Source organism: Bufo bufo, chromosome 3 (assembly GCF_905171765.1).
Source record: "Bufo bufo chromosome 3, aBufBuf1.1, whole genome shotgun sequence".
Lineage (NCBI taxonomy): Eukaryota > Metazoa > Chordata > Amphibia > Anura > Bufonidae > Bufo > Bufo bufo.
The window spans coordinates 361772260-361790152 of record NC_053391.1 but is presented as its reverse complement, the minus strand read 5'-3'; the positions used below and the strand labels follow the sequence as shown (position 1 = coordinate 361790152).

Below are 17893 nucleotides of genomic sequence, written 5' to 3'. Positions count from 1 at the left end.
TTTTTCACGGTGTTCATCTGAGGGGTTAGGTCATGTGGTATTTTTATAGAGCAGGTTGTTAGAGACGCGGCGATACCTAATATGTCTACTTTTTTTTTTTTTACATTTAACACAATAAAAGCATTTTTGAAACAAAAAGATCATGTTTTAGTGTCTTCATAGTCTGAGAGCTATAGTTTTTTTTTTTTTTTCGGTCTTAGATAGGGGCTCATTTTTTGCGGGATGAGGTGACGGTTAGATTGGTTCTATTCTGGAGGTGTTGCACTTTTAGTGATGTAAGGTGACAAAAAATGTTTTTTTAGCACAGTTTTTATTTTTTATTTTTTGACGGTGTTCATCTGAGGGATTAAGTCATGTGATATTTTTATAGAGTCGGTCGATACGGACGCTGCGATACCTAATATGTCTACTTTTCTTATTTTCCCTATTTTTTACAATTTTTATTTACTTTATTTTGGGAAAAGGACGCTTTTTGTTTTTTTACTTGAAACTTTAATTTTTTTATTATAAAAAAAACTAATTTTTTCACTTTTTATATTTGTCCCACTGTGGGACTTCAAGTTTTCAGGATTTGATCCCTGTTTCAATTCAGTACAATACATTATGTATTGTACTGAACTGAACTGTCAGAGTTTTACACAGCCTGCCGGCTGGATCTCCTGGGCTTCCGTAGCTGGTAGGCTCCGATGCCTGTGTTAGGCATCGGGGCTGCCATAGCAACCATTGGCCCCCTGCCAGCGCAGCGCGGGGGGGCCGATTGAATCAGAGGGAGTCCCCTCCCTCTGTAAACCCCGGACGTGCCGCGGTCAGCGCTGACCGCGGCATGTGAAAGGGTTAATCTGCCGGCATCACCGCATACAGCAATGCCACCGGATGCAGCAGGGGCCCGGCTGTACTGATCACCCTCCCGATCCCATCACATACATGCACATGGGAATGCGGTAAGGCACCACATTCCCCCACATGCATGTACGTGATAATGCAGGAAGGGGCTAATAGGCTTTTTCCGTATTAATATACAATGTACTGTAGCTTAGACCCACCCACCTGTCATATTTCAAAGTGGCTCACAACCAACAAAAAGCTGGCCACCTCTGCTCTGCCAAACAAAGGTTACCATTCTCAGATAAAATGCCCATGTTATAAATTACCCTTGTTTTTTGTATCTTGTCAAATGAATTTTCTTTGCCCTGTGCCAATGCCAGACTCCAGACAGCTTACGTAGTATGGCAGAGTAACTTGCCAGACACTAATGCTAGCTATAAAAGCAATGTAATACAGTACACTGTAGGACACTGGTTTACGACATATTACTGCACCAAATGTATGGGTTCCTTTGCATGCATATATCAGTTTCAGTCACTGGCATGCTGCCTTCCATTGTATAGTCATAACTGTGAATCTCATAAAAATCCATGTAGATCAGTGATGGCGAACCTTTTACAGACCGAGAGCCCAAACTGCAACCCAAAACCCACTTATTTATCACAAAGTGCCAACACAGTAATTTACCCTGAATACTACAGTCCAATATAGTATATTCTCCATGCACTTTACCATTTCGCTATAATAGCCTGCCTACATTCAGTGCGCTGCCTGTGCTGTTCATAGTGCGCCCTGCGCTGATGAATGGCAGGAAAAGTCTAAGGGTCCATTCACATGTCCGTGAATGTGTCCGCACCCGTGCGGACCCATTCATTCTCTATGGGGCAGGAATGGATGCAGACAGCACACAGTGTGCTGTCTGCATCCGCATTTCCGGAGCGCGCCCCCGATCTTCCGGTCCGCGGCTCCGGAAAAAAATAGAACATGTCCTATTCTTGTCTGCAAAACAGACAAGAATAGGCAGTTCTATGGGGGTGCCAGCCGGGTGTATTGCGGATCCGCAATACACTACGGACGTGTGAATGGACCCTAAGGCAGATTTGTACAACATAGACGTTCTCCAGCGAGCGGGTGCCCACAGAGAGGGCTCTGTGTGCTGCCTCTGATGTAGATCATAAGTAATCCCTGTACAAGCTGAGGATCTTTTTGTGTCAGCGACCTTTAGGCTGTATACGTTATGTTGGTATCTACATGGTAACTGTTTGGCCAAGACATTCACCTGGAATTCTCCTTTGCGATTTTCTTTTTCTATTCAAGCTAGTTCCCATCTACGAATTCCTTGTCTCAGCACAATCTCCTGCAGGTTTTTTTTTATGTCATTACAGTTTGCAAGAAGTACGTTCCCAAGAGTTTTCTCCAAACACAGGTTTGTAGAGCATGGCTGCTTTTATACTTTCTCCAGTCTGAAGCTACTCAAAGGAAGGTGACCCATTGAGTGTAAAACGTTGTGCCTGTCACGTGGGACTGCCTCACATATAAATGTTTTATACTCAACACGGTTGATGTAAAAAATTCCGAATTATTTCTTTCTGGAAATATAAATGTCTTCTAGTCAAGAGTGAAGGGTCACGATGGATTTGGCAGAATGATAGGAATATAAGGTCACAGTAAAATGACTGTATGCCGGTGGATCAGGACAGTCTGTGTTATGACGGACACGGATCCATTCCCTCAATCTATTGATCTGACAGTTCAGGGTGGGTCTGGTTTCCCAAACATCAGCAATGTGTCCAATGCTATCTCTAGCACCTTTCCACAAACAAAGACGACTGTGCTTAATTAAAGGAGAGACACAAGGACTTCTTAATTTAGACTTCGTCTCCGGAGTGAGTACTCCTGACGTCAGCCATTTGGGACAGAGAGAAGGGGGGCTGGAAGTAGAATGCAAATTGTACTAAAGGGGCTTAGCTCAGCATAGATGAATAAACGTTAAAGCGCTCTGAAACCCCTTAGAAAACTACTAGAGACAGGCCATAGTATGGACATTCACTTGGCACATTTTTCTGGTTTAAAGGGAACCTGGCACATGTGCCTGAGCTGCAGGCTGAATATTATAGAGCAGGAGGAGCAGAGCAGATTTATGTACAGTTCTCAGGGAAAAGAATTTAGTATAACTTGTATTTTATACATTTCAATTTCTGCTGACTCTGAACTTTGAAGTCAAGGAGGCAGTCCTCCTGCTCTATAACAAGCTGGCTGAGGATTATTTAGCATTTTCATAGTGACAGGTTCCCTTTAAAAATAATGTCACCTTTATATCTCTTCCAAATGTCTCTTTTCTGTTTAAAAGTTCACCGACCTCTTTGGCATAATATGAGATTCAATGTTCAAGATGCTTCACCAGAAGTCGCTTTGTTCAAAACTTCAGAATAATACTGTACGGAGATTTGTCTCCGTACAGTATTAGAATGTATGGCCTCCGATGAGCCAAAGTTAGTTATTCACGAAGTTGCGAGTGACTTCGTTGAATAACTTCGGTAGTTGATTTTTAAAGTGGAAAACCACTTTAAAGCTTGAACCGAACTCGGCTCCGGTTGCGAGGTACTAGCGACTTTGTGAATAACTCCGTACAGTATTATTCCGAAGTTTTGAAAGAAGCGACTTCAGATGATAAAGATTAAAGGAGTTCTCCAGAATTTTGTTATTGATGAGGTATCCTCAGAACAGGCCATCAATATCGGATCAGCGAAGGTCCGACTCCCGTCACCGCTGCCAATCAGCTGTATGAAGAGGCTGCGGTGCCCCCTGAGTTCTTAGGCCACTTCCTAAGCCATGCTACATCACATTCATTAGTCACATGGCCTAGGTGCAGCTCAGTCTTATTCAAGTTAATGGACCTGAGTTGAAATACCAAGCACAGCCACTATCAAATGGACTGCAATGTGCTTTGTAAGCTGTTAGGAGGCCACAGCGCTCACCGGAGTTCCACAGCCTGATAAGCTGGGGTGCCAGGAGACAGACCACTACCGATCTCATATTTATGACCTATCCTGAGAGTTGTCCAATAATATGAAAATCTCAGAGAACCCCTTAAATTTTGATTTTCATTGGTGCGCCAACCACTTCTCCTTATTTAGGAAGTTACATTTAATCATCGGTATATGAATTGTACAACTACTGAAGGTAATTCTGCCTGAATTGTTCTATATGCATTACAAACTTCAAAGGGCCTGTCTGACCCTATGCTAAAATTAATTAAGGCCCTGATTGCATTTAAAATAAAGTGTGATGTTCTGTCCGTCCTAATATGCACCACTGCAGCCATTCACTGGCCTCAGAGGTGACATGTCCACAAGCGGCACTGAGCAGGTGAGTGGAGTTTACTTCTTTAATTTAAATGCAATCAGGACCTTAAAGAGTCATTAAGGTTGATATGTCATAGAAACATATCAAAAGTTCTGACTAGTGGGGGTCTAAGTGCTGAGACCTCCACCAACTGCTAGAACGAGGAGAGAGGAGCACACCAAAGGAAGAGAGACAGACTCAATAGAAAGTCTATGAGAACATCTCTATTCCGTCCCCTGCAGTGAGGATATGCAAGCACTTCTCTATCCTCATTCTATGGATGGGAAGGGATCTCAGACCCCCACTGATCAAAACTTTTCATATGTCTCTATGACATGAAAAGTTTTAACAAAACTCAGTGACCCTTTAATTAATTTTGGCTTGGAGGTTAGACAAAGGCCAATGATCGGCCTAATGATCGTAACTAAGAGTGCTCATGATCACTGACCCCCTGCCAGAGTGCAGCCACACGTTTATCCTGATAAAAGATGCCTATTTGGTCATTCATCGGCTGATAGACTGCACGGTTATACGAGCCAATTGTCGCGAACAAGCATTCCTATGAACTAGGGTTGTTTCGGGTATCGAATACCCAATCGATACTTTTGCCTTTTTTTCGATATTAGGCTTCGCTATTGTGCAGTCTAGTATCAGAGAACATGAGCGCGCTGCTCTCAGCACGCTCCGTGTTCTCCTAAGCAGCACAGGGGAGAAGGAAGCAGTCTCTCCCTCCCTCCTGTGCCGCTGCCACCAATGAGGAGAGAGAGGCGGACGCACTGTGCCACCAATGAAAGTAAATGTAGGACCTTTTATCTGCCAAAAAATTCAGAACTAAGTATCATGATATGTACAGCGGCGCCCAGGGATCTCACTGCACTTACTATTATCCCTGGGCGCCGCTCCGTTCTCCCGCTATGTCCTCCGGTATCTTCGGGGACTTGGTTATACTGGGCGGAGACTGCCCTTGTTCTCCTGGGCGTCTCCTTCTCCCATGCTTTAGCGTTGGCCAATCGCAGCACAGAGCTCACAGCCTGGGAGAAGGAGACGCCCAGGAGAACAAGGGCAGTCTCCGCCCAGTACAACCAAGTCCCCGAAGATACCGGAGGACATGGCGGCGCCCAGGGATAATAGTAAGTGCAGTGAGATCCCTGGGCGCCTCTGTACATATCATGATACTTAGTTCAGAATTTTTTGCCAGATGAAAGGTCCTCTTTAATACAAATCCCGGAAGCGGGTGCTGGCGGGGAGCTGTGATTAGCGGCAGTTAACCCCTCAGGCGCCGCACCCGCCTCCTATATTAAATGTTAATCATATTATCATTGGTGGCACAGTGTGCCCTCCTCCCCAGTATTAAAATCATTGGTGGCGCAGTGCGCCCCCTCCCCTCAACCCCCCCCCCCAATATTAAAATCATTGTTAGCGCAGTGCGCCCCCCCTAACTCCAGTATTAAAATCATTTGTGGCAGTGGCCACAGGGTCCCCTCCCCCTCATTGGTGGCAGTGGCAGCTTCTGATCAGAGCCCGAGCAGTGTAATCCTGGGGCTCTGATCGGTTACCATGGCAGCCAGGACGCTACTGAAGCCCTGGCTGCCATGGTCAGCTCCCTGCTGCTGTGTGTACTATGCACAGGGCAGCAGGGAGAGTGTGAAGTCCTATTTACCCTAATAGAGCTCTATCAGGGTGAATAGGACAAGGGATTAAAAGATCCCAGGTTCTGGCCCCTAAGGGGGAAAATAGTTATTAAATAATAAGTAAAAAAAAAAACATCAAAATATTAAGTATAAATCACCCCCTTTCCCAATTTTACATATAAAATATATAAACAATAAATAAATAAACATATTACATATCGCCACGTCCGAAAAGTCCAAACTATTAAAATATTTTAAAAATCTCCTATGCGGTGAACGCTGTAAAAGAAAAAAGAAAAAACGTGCGATTCACCATTTTTTTTTTCACCTTGTCCCCCCAAAAAATAGGATCGGACTCTTCTACTATGGACCGGACATTACATAAAATGCGGAATGCACGCAGCTTTTTTGGTGTTTTATTTATTTTTTGCATGGTATCGATTTGTATCGAGTATCGCAATATTTTTTTATGGTATCGAAAGAAACCAAATAAAAATTTGGGTATCGAAACAACCCTACTATGAACGCTTGTCCCTGATAATTGGCCTATTATCGTGCGTTCTAATAGAGGCTTAACTACAACTACTCCTCCAATTCAAGTGAATGGGATGAACAGCTATAATTAGATGGCACCGCTTCTACAGGATAGACGGCATGCAAACAAACGTTGAATAGGCGTACCACTCATATGAGCTCAGCAGGTGATCGCTGGGGTTCAAATCACCTCTCTTTCCCCATATTAAAAATAGTAAAAAAGTATAACAAAGTAAAGATCATTCGCTCCGCCGCGTCCTAAAACGCCTGAACTATTAAAATATAAGTGGCCAATACAATGCTTTTTTTTATTGCTACACACTCCAAAATGGTATAAAAAAAAAAAAACTACAGATTGACCAGAAAAAAATGAGCCCTCCCACAGCATTGTAGACGTAGCTGCTGAGTGTCAGTAGGAATCAGAGAGGTGAGAACAGATAAACAGGGCACAACTTTGTAAAGATGAACCAAAAAGTGGAGCAGAGAACGGTAGACGGATAAAGACACAAACATGACCCAGGCACAGGAGATCCACAACCATAAAACAGATCTCTCACCAGTATGAACAGGCCCTTGTTGGATAAGTTTTGATATTCGGGAATTGTGGAGAATACAGAGAGCACCAGACAGCTGAACACGAGGAAGAATCTGTAAGGAGAAGAGGAAGCATGTTAGGAAGTACTGTCAAGCACATGAACTCATACAGTAGTTGTATCTCAGAACAGATAATTCAGGAAGTACTGTATATATTATATATCCAGATCCAGCTGTCCTCGTGGTGTGTAGGCAGGAGATTTTACATTATTCTTTACATATCAAATACCCAACGAAGATCACATGATTCATATATGACATAAATGCAGCTATAATTAAGGCTAATCTGATTAAATAGTTTAGGTGGTGTTTATAAAGTCAAAGCAAACCATCTACCATGTGCATTTGAAGAACATTTACCAACCCATACACATAGCAGCTTATTGATTTCGACTGGGATATTTCTAAGGGTATGGCCACACGGTCAGGTTTCCTGATGCGGTTTTGGAAGCCTTCATCTGGAGTGGATCATAAAAGAAGAGAAACATACAATCTGACGGTGTGGCTGCACTGTAAAGTATGAATCTATAAAGTCTATATTACACCTCTATGGCCAATAGAGGGAGCACAGAGCTTGATATATGTCAAGACACTGGTGGAGCTTTAAAGGTAACCCCAAACCATCAAGTTACTATCAGACAGTGACTAATGTAGATGCTTTAAAGCCGCTTGCAAATAACTAGGGCGTTAACATTGTGTTTACGTCGTGCATTTGCCGTATGCGCTGGGAAAGCTCCTGGGGCATATACAGGACCCTGTTCTCCTGATGGATGCCAAAAAAGTGTCCTTTTGTCATCAGTAGGGCTGGTATATATCAGCACGACCACCATTGATAGATTGCAGGGTGGTCTGTAACCATGGAAACGAGCAGTATATAATGTAATGGAAAAACGAATCCAGTCAGCAAAGGAAGCAATATGGACAATCACAATACATTAGTAAGTGCCTTGTATTAACTTCCTCTACATGATAAATGCCACTTGGTGTAATGAGACAACCCCTTTAAGGCCCATTTCTCTTAAAGACTGCTCAACTTCTCAGCCGTAAGTTTCTTTGTCTCATAGAGATATACCAGATCTTTTTCCTATGACAGGAGATATGAAGCTTTAGTGGTCTGATGTGATATCAGTATAGTAGATATTAGTACATTAGATTAGTAAGCAGTTTAGAAATGGGTTTCGGCAGAAAGATGTAGGTTTCAAACTCTGCGATGTTTCAGTTTTGCTTGTGAAGGGTGAAAGCAATTACACATTTTCTTGAGATGAGTAAAATGTATAAAACTTTTTGAGTTTTAAAATGGAGTTCCACTTCATTTGGGAGGGATTTCCCCATCTGTAAGTAAAGAGAAGATATTTGTCCCACCCAGGTCGGTGATCACACTTGCTGGTCATTTAGAGAGAATAAAACTTTCGTGGTGACATGAGACATAACAGCTCTAAAGGGAACCTGTCACCGGGATTTTGTGTATAGAGATGAGGACATGGGTTGCTAGATGGCCGCTAGCACATCCGCAATACCCAGTCCCCATAGCTCTGTGTGCTTTTATTGTGTAAAAAAAACGATTTGATGCATATGCAAATTAATTTGAGATGAGTCCTGTCCCTGACTCATCTCACGTACAGGACTCATCGCAGGTTAATTTGCATATGTATCAAATCGGTTTTTTTTACACAATAAAAGCACACAGAGCTATGGGGACTGGATATTGCGGATGTGCTAGCGGCCATCTAGCAACCCATGTCCTCAGCTCTATACACCAGTGACAGGTTCCCTTTAACATACACTAACTGGGAGGGGGTGTGGCTAGCCAGGGATCTGAGCGGCCGCTTGTCTGCTAAGCTCCTGTGCACTCTCAGCTGTTTATCCTGAAATGTCTGAATCCCCTCGCTGCAAAAGTACTTACCCTGCTCCTGACCTCTTAAGGATCCCTCTGATACCTGGCAGGAACAATACCTCCTCGTCATGACTAATAAAAAGGAGACAAAAGGTGTTGATAAGAACATCCAAGATGGCACCGGAGCGGCAACTCCTGGGCGCCTGGGCCGCGCAGTGGAGGTGCAACAGGAGGCTGCGGCAACGTTAGAAAAATATGCCAGCTCGACTTCAACACTAGCTGCAAAAGGAGCTCACAAGAAGCAGCTGCCTCCACAAGATAAGTCAGGCCTGGACTCAGATAATGAGGCAGTCGGTGCCAGAGCAGAGGCCATATGTAGCCCCAATAGAAACAGCGTCTTGCAGACACGTGGTGTAGAAGTGGATTCGGGGGCCCAGGAATCAGACTCAGAGGAGCCAACACCTAAAGATGTAATGCATGCTATTGCCAAATGTAGCAAATCGTTGAACACTCTTATAGTACAGGTGGGAGCAATAAAAGAGGACATTATTACCATTGTTAGACACGACTTAAAGGGATTCTGTCACCACATTTTACCCCCTACAGTAAAACATAGCTACTTGTAGGTCTCCCTGAGCTGTATTAAATGATGCCCTTATTAACTAATAGTCTTGATTTATTTCTTTATAAAATCGATTTTAGTGATATGCTAATGACTTACATGTGGCCAAGGGGATGTCCTATCCTAACTTAGTGCCCAGCCGCACCCCTCGGTCCGGTGCCCAGTGCCGCCTTCCTGAGTCCAGCGCCGCCTCTAATATAATATATTCAAGAGCCGGCGCGCTGACGTAATCCCTGAGCCTGTTTGAAATCCCATGCGTGCGCACTACACACGGTAGTCGGCACCCGTGCCGACTACAGGTAATGGCATTGTCGAGCGAAGTGCGCCGCGATTCAAACAGCAGTTGCCGGCCTCTACCCCCTGTATTGGGAGTTACTATTTACACAGGGACACTGTCATGGGGGGGATCTGTGGATGACACATAAATAGCATCCCCCCATAACAGTGTCATCCACTGATGCCCCCATAACAGTGTCATCCACTGATGCCCCCATAACAGTGTCATCCACTGATGCCCCCATAACAGTTTCATCCACAGATCTCCCCCATAACAGTGTCATCCAGAGATCCCCCAAAACAGTGTGTCATCCACAGATCCCCCATAACAGTGTGTCATCAACAGATGCCCCTATAACAGTGCGCATCCACAGATGCCCCCATAACAGTGCGTCATCCACAGATCCCCATAACTGTCAACCACAGATCCCCCAAACCAGTGCGTCATCCACAGATCCCCATAACTGTCAACCACAGATCCCCCATAACAGTGCGTCATCCACAGATCCCCCACAACAGTGTCGTCCACAGAACCCCATAACAGTGTCATCCACAGATCCCCATAACAGTGCATCACCACAGATCCCCTCCATAACAGTGTCATTCCCAGATCCCCCATAATAGTGTCATCCACAGACCACCATTAGTTCAAAACCCACCAAAAGCACACCTTTTGCGTCTTATAAAGCGAAAAATACAGTAGGTGCCTTAGTGGGGGCCTGCTGGGAAGATCAGCACTTTAAATTGCCTGTCTAGAGGCACGGTTTAGGGACATTACTGGTTTACAACCTGGGGGACTGCAACTATGAAATATGAGGCTTTGAGAACTAGAAAAAGGGTTTGTGCTATAACCCGAGAGCACGACATATACCGGCCACTGACTCTGTGGAGTTACACGAGGGGTTCATTTATGTTACTATGGGATGTACAGTCATGTGAAAAAATTAGGACACCCTTTGAAAGCATGTGGTTTTTTGTAACATTTTTAATAAATGGTTATTTCATCTCCGTTTCAACAATACAGAGAGATTAAAGTAATCCAACTAAACAAAGAAAACTGAAGAAAAGTCTTTTCAAGATCTTCTGTAAATGTCATTCTACAAAAATGGCTATTCTAACTGAGGAAAAAGATAGGACACCCTCACATGTATTCCCTCTTAAATTGGCTCAGATCTCACACAGGTATATCACACCAGGTGCACATAATTAGTAGATCGTTACTCTGCATGTTGAATGAGGCTTGCCCTATTTAAACCTCAGACATTTAGTTTGGTGTGCTCCTGACTGTTGAAGTGAGAGTGAGCACCATGGTGAGAGCAAAAGAGCTGTCAGAGGACTTCAGAAAAAAGATTGTAGCAGCCTATGAGTCTGGGAAGGGATTTAAAAAGATCTCAAAAGATTTTGAAATCAGCCATTCCACTGTCCGGAAGATAGTCTACAAGTGGAGGGCTTTCAAAACAACTGCCAACATGCCCAGGACTGGTCGCCCCAGCAAGTTCACCCCAAGAGCAGACCGCAAGATGCTAAAAGAGGTATCCAAAAACCCTAAAGTGTCATCTCGAGAACTACAGCAGGCTCTGGCTACTGTTGATGTAGAAGTACATGCCTCTACAATCAGAAAGAGACTGTACAAGTTTAACTTGCATGGGAGGTGTGCAAGGAGGAAACCTTTGCTTTCCAAGAGAAACATCGAGGCCAGACTGACATTTGCCAGCGATAAAGTTGACAAAGACCAGGACTTCTGGAATAATGTTCTTTGGACAGATGAGTCCAAAATTGAATTATTTGGACACAACAGCAGAGGACATGTTTGGCGTAAACCAAACACAGCATTCCAAGAAAAGAACCTCATACCAACTGTGAAGCATGGAGGTGGAAGTGTCATGGTTTGGGGCTGCTTTGCTGCAGCAGGACCTGGTCAGCTCACCATCATAGAATCCACGATGAATTCTACTGTGTATCAGAAGGTGCTTGAAGAACATGTGAGACCATCAGTTAGAAAATTAAAGCTGAAGCGGAACTGGACCATGCAACATGACAATGACCCAAAACATACTAGTAAATCAACCAAAGATTGGCTGAAAAAGAAGAAATGGAGAGTCCTGGAATGGCCAAGTCAAAGTCCAGATTTGAATCCCATTGAGATGCTGTGGGGTGACTTGAAAAGGGCTGTACGTGCAAGAAACCCCTCAAACATCTCACAGCTGAAAAAGTTCTGCATTGAGGAGTGGGGTAAAATTTCCTCAGACCGATGTCGAAGACTGGTAGATGGCTACAAGAACCGTCTCACTGCAGTTATTTCAGCCAAAGGAGGTAACACTCGCTATTAGGGGCAAGGGTGTCCTATCTTTTTCCTCAGTTAGAATAGGCATTTTTGTAGAATGACATTTACAGAAGATCTTGAAAAGACTTTTCTTCAGTTTTCTTTGTTTAGTTGGATTACTTTAATCTCTCTGTATTGTTGAAACGGAGATGAAATAACCATTTATTAAAAATGTTACAAAAAACCACATGCTTTCAAAGGGTGTCCTAATTTTTTCACAAGACTGTATATAGCTAGTTCGTTGAGGCTTTTGAGCTGGATTGTTAGGGGGTTAAATGAAGCCAATATTATGGATAGTATAAAACAATACCAACCTCTAATATGTTGCCTTCAAGAAACACACTTAATGGAGGACCAGACCCACTTACTCGCTCCCCAGTGGGCAGGGCACTGCTATCATGCCACCTACTCTGCCTATGCAAGAGGAGTAAGTGTCCTTATCCATAGGAACATAGCATTTGAATGTATATCTAAAAAGATAGATAAGGAGGGGCGATATACTGTATATGTCTGCAAGGAAAAATATTTACGATCCCCTGTATTATAGTAGGCATCTACTGTATGTCCCGCCGCCATATTTACCACTGGTGATTAAGAGGGTTCTTTCTTTTCTGGTTGAGTCACCAGACATCCCGGTAATATTACTTGGGGACTTTAACAATGTTATTCACCCAGCTTTAGATAGATTCTGTCCTAATATCCAACCAACACCTGGGGAAATTACCCCATTTGGGAGATTATTGCAGGAGAGCCTCCTGCTGGATTATTGGAGTTTGAGGAACCCGCAGATAAAACAATACTCCTGCTACTCTAGTACTTATGGGTCACTATCCAGGATAGACTTAATACTGGGCAATACCGCCATGGGACAACTAATTCAACGCATACAATATCTTCCCCATAGAATATCAGACCATTCCCCTGTGCTTGACACGGCCAACTTCCTTCCTCCTGTATTGCGGGGATGCATGGTGTGGAAATGTAACCATCCCTTCATGTGGCAAAAGCATTCGACAGCGTGGAATGGCGATACCTGTGGACAGTGATGGGAAAGATGGGTTTTGGACCTGAGTTTATTAAATGGATACAACTACTCTATGCCTGTCCCACGGCCCGAATACGGGTGAATTGAAGACTCTCAGACTCCTTTCCCTTGCACAGGGGGACTAGAAAGGGCTGTCCTCTGTCGCCGCTACTATTTGAGGTGGCACCTCTGCTGGCAGCGTTTAGAACAGCAGCAGCAGTAAGAGGCTTCCAATATGGGTCTTTATCCGAAAAGGTTGCCTTATACGCAGATGATCTACCACTGTTTTTGTATGAATGGGCTTCTTCTCTTCCAGTGGCCATGTTGATAACAAACCACTTTGGCAAGCTGTCTGGGTTGGTCATTAACTGGACAAAGTCGGTATTGATGCCATTGTCTAATAGTACAAACAGTGACGTTAACCCCACTGCAGGGCTACAGGTAGTCATATCTTTTAAATAACTGGGAATTCAGGTGTTGGCCAGGACCCAGGACTTTGGGGAGCTGAATCTTGTCCCTTTGCTGGATAAATTCAGACGCAAGGTACAGGCCTGGACCCGATTGCCCCTCACTCTAGTTGGCCGCATAAATCTATTAAAAGTTATTCTCATGCCCCAGCTTCTCTATGTATTGCATAATGCCCCGATTTGGATACAACGCTGCATAGGCTGAAAACGCAGGGGGGACTCACGGTACCGTATCCATGGATATATTATTTGGCGGCCCAACTATAACACCTTAGAAGATGGGGATAAGGTCAACATGACTGGACGGATTGTACGGCATCTCCTCAATGGCAAATGCCTAATGTCAGCCCTGGAGGATGGAACTTTCTATACACGGGGTAGTCAATATCAGCTATTGCGCACCATACATGGAGTATGGTGGATGGCTAGAGAACTAGCTGGAATTACAGGGTATACAGAACATACCCCAATATGGCCTAACTGTATGTATCGGGAACTAGATAAAGTGTCAAATGTGCAGGCATGCAAGGTATACGGGCTCATACGTAACACCCAACTATTTGCTAATGGAACTCTCAAGGCATTTACTCCGCTACAACAGGAATTTAGCCTACCTAAGACATTCTTTTATTTATACATGTAAGTAAGACATGCCATACAGTCCCAAGAGAAAAAGGGTGCTATAACACCTGCGGCGAAACACACCATCATAGACCTCACTGCCACGCAGGGAGACACTAGTGGTGTAATCTCACTCCATTATAGAAGTCTTATGGAAATGCAATATAAGAAACATCCCATGCAGCTATATGAGAAATGGAAGCTAGACGTGGCAGACCTGACCAAGCAGATGTGGGAGGAAGTGTTACAGGATTTCCCTGAGGTGGCAGTAAGTGAGGCTCAGAGGGTCTCTCAATTATATTTGCTCCATAGTGTATATAGAAACCCGGTAGTGATGAAGAAAATGGGATATCGAGAAGATGACTTGTGTCCGAGATGTGGGGTGACAAATGCTGATTTAATACACCTCATGTGGAACTGTCCACAGCTAAGACGCTACTGGACAGACGTTGTGGGAGTATTGACCACAGTGTTCCGCATAAAAATAGATCCGTCAGCACTGATATGTATTATGGGTTGTGTGAAAACACTGTAAGTAGCTATTATACGTATTCTAGACCAGGCAAGGAAACTTATCGCATACTATTGGATTGCTTCAAACCCCCCAAAGTTGCAGGAACTTGTAAATAAGGTCCTTGTAGAGATTCGTATACCAGAAAAGAGGCACCATTAAAAAATTTGAGGAGATATGGAACTCATCGATGACACATTACAATATTACTTAACACCCTTTCGGTTTAATAGGGCAAACGGTAACAGGAGACATGTCTGCAGGGTGAGGAGGTTAAGACTCTGACAGGGCCTGTGGTCTAGAGATGATGGGGTTTGGATAAGAAATAGGGGATGGTCTGCTAGCCGGAAATAGTACACGATGAGTGCATGGTAATGTGATGGGAGACTAATTGTGTGTGACACCGGTGAACAGCAGAAGACACGACTGAAGAACCACACCGAGTCAAGAGATAGGATATGAATCCGAACTTTAATGGAGAACCCTTAACAGAAACGTTACTATGGACAATCTCTATGTTGCAGACCTGCAGTGCTGGGGGGGGGGGGCAGGGGGGAGGCTGGGATAGGGGCCTGATTGACTGTATTCCATTGTTTTTTAAGAAAAATGTTTAATAAAAATGATCTGTAACATAGCCAAGACGGATCCATCATGAACTCCATTGAAAGTCAATGGGAGACGGATCCGTTTTCTATTGTGCCAGATTGTGTCAGTAAAAACACACTTTCACACTAGCATTTTGGCTTTCCATTTGTGAGATCCGTTCAGGGCTCTCACAAGCGGTCCAAAACGGATCAGTTTTGCCCTAATTCATTCTGAATGGAAAAGGATCCGCTCAGAATGCATCAGTTTGCCTCCGATCAGTCTTCATTCCGCTCTGGAGGCGGACACCAAAACACTGCTTGCAGCATTTTGCTGCATTCACGAAACTGAGCCAAACGGATCCGTCCTGGCACACAATGTAAGTCAATGGGGACGGATCCGTCCCCATTGACTTACATTGTGTGCCAGGACGGATCCGTTTGGCTCAGTTTAGTCAAGCGGACAGCAAAATGCTGCAGGCAGTGTTTTGGTGTCCGCCTCCAGAGCGGAATGAAGACTGATCGGAGGCAAACTGATGCAGTCTGAGCGGACCGCTTGTTTGAGCCCTGAACGGATCTCACAAACGGAAAGCCAAAACGCTAGTGTGAAAGTAGCCATATTTGTAATGTTAGTAATGGAACCGCTGCTCCTCAGAGTATCTATTTTTGGTATTATAGGCATACATAGTGAGGGTGTGCAGTGTATACCCTATATCAGGGATGCCCAACCTGCGGCCCTCCAGCTGTTGCAAAACCACCACTCCCAGAATGCCTTGACAGCCCACAGCTATTAGGGCATGCTAGGAGATGTAGTTTTGCAACAGCTGGAGAGCTGCAGGTTGAGCATGCCTGCCCTATATTATCTGTATGGTCCACACATCTGGAACAGTCTAGGAATATTTAGGGATTGGCTAGCGGATAGGATCACTCTGCGTAACTAGGGTTTCATTGTTATTAGCTGGTGATCGTGTTATTTGACTTTTTGATGATATTTATTAAATGTCAGAGAATGGAGAAATAACCGAGGAGTAGCACAACTCTAGTTGTAGGACAAGATGCTGCGGAACAAAATACAAGTATGTACTAAGGCTACTTTCACATCTGCGTTTTCCTTTCTGGTTTTGAGATCTGGCAGACGATCTCAAAACCGGAGGAAAATGCTTCAGTTTTGTCCCCATTTGTTTTCAATGGGGACAAAACTGAAAAGATTGGAATGGTGTGCACCAGAATGCATTCCGTTCCATTTCATTGCGTTCCCATGCCGGGCACAAAACCGCAGCAAAAACCATATAAGTCAATGGTGCTGGATCAGTTGTTTTTTTCCGCACACGGCGCCCATTGACTTACAATGGTTTTAGTGAGAGATCCGTTAAGGGAAACTGAACATGCCAGAGAGAGCAGGTTCCAGCCTCACTAATGCGGCTTATTGGGTTAGGGATAGCCTTTCTTTCTTCTTTTAGAAGGTGTTCTTCTAACTGTGCGCCTTCTCAACGTATTCCAAAATAACTTCTTCACGCTGGCTAAAGGTATCAGTCCAGGACAATTTCAAAACTCTCCATCTATGCACAGCCTCCATTATAATGCTCAGATACCAAGACACCAAATTTCCTGAAGTACCCCCTTGCCCAGCTTTCTCAAAACTACATTGGTAAGAAAAAATGTCTATCCTCTTTGAAATGGCCTGTGGCACATTCTAGAGGGGTTTTCCAGTAATAATTCTATTTTATGTAATGTCCTCAGCCTGCCTCACAAAGAAGAAGATTCATACTTACCTGCTCCATGCCACTCCTGTCTCCATCTTCTGATCCTCTACATCCAGCTGGCTATGGGCATAGTCACATGCACTGCTCCAACCACTGACTGGCTTCAGCAGTGATGTGTCATTGGCTGGAGCGGTGCATTTGGCCATATCCATGTCCAGCTGGATATAGGGCAGTGATGGCTAACCTCCGGCATTCCAAATGTGGTGAAACTACAACTACCAGCATGCTCCATTCATTTCTACGAAGTTCTGAGAACAGCCAAGCAAGTGTGCATCTGGAGAGTTGTAGTTATACCACAGCTGGAGTGCCGGAGGTTGGCCATCACAGATGTAGGGGATCGGAAGATGGAGACATCGGAGGACAGGAGCTAAGTGGAGCAGGTAAGTATGAATCTTCTTGTTCAAGAGGCAGGCTGAGGGCATTGCATACAATTTACACTACTGAGTAACCACAGTAGCATAGACATACAGTGTTGTTATCAGGTGGCATATTTCATCGGCCCTTCCCAAAATAAAACATATGGATTAGCAAGTCAGAAGAATAATTTCACAAATAACTAGGAAACGGTTTTCTGTAAGAGTTTCCCATAAATTTGTGCCTCATGATGAAAGCTTCCAGGTCAGCAGGGTCAACTCTCTGAAACCGAGTATTATGCCTGGTAGAGCTGATTTTGCTAACTACTGTACCTCCCTTGTTTAAATATCTTGTGCAGTTTTCAAGAAAAAAAAAGCATGTTTATGCAAATGAGAGCTTCAGTATTATGGGGGATGAGCCACAGCATTTTAGTGCACTTTCTTACTTGTTCTGTCCCCAGTCTAGCATTGTTGCATGCATCTGCTCCTGTCTTCCCTGCTGAACAGACGACTACTGTGCATGTGCTGGTGCTAGGCTGTACAGCACAGGTGCGAGATTACAGGATCAGGCAAGAGGACAAAGCCTGGC

General features: G+C 44.2%; 1 protein-coding gene across 3 annotated transcripts in view; it reads right to left on the bottom strand.

The window, feature by feature from the left end:
• Positions 1-17893, bottom strand: part of KCNQ4 (potassium voltage-gated channel subfamily Q member 4) — a 215588-nt gene that overhangs the window by 97510 nt on the left and 100185 nt on the right. For all 3 annotated transcript variants that reach the window (XM_040424529.1, XM_040424530.1, XM_040424531.1), the window contains exon 2: positions 6893-6983. In XM_040424529.1, coding sequence (XP_040280463.1) covers positions 6893-6983 — 91 coding nt within the window. The remainder of the gene's footprint in view (positions 1-6892; positions 6984-17893) is intronic.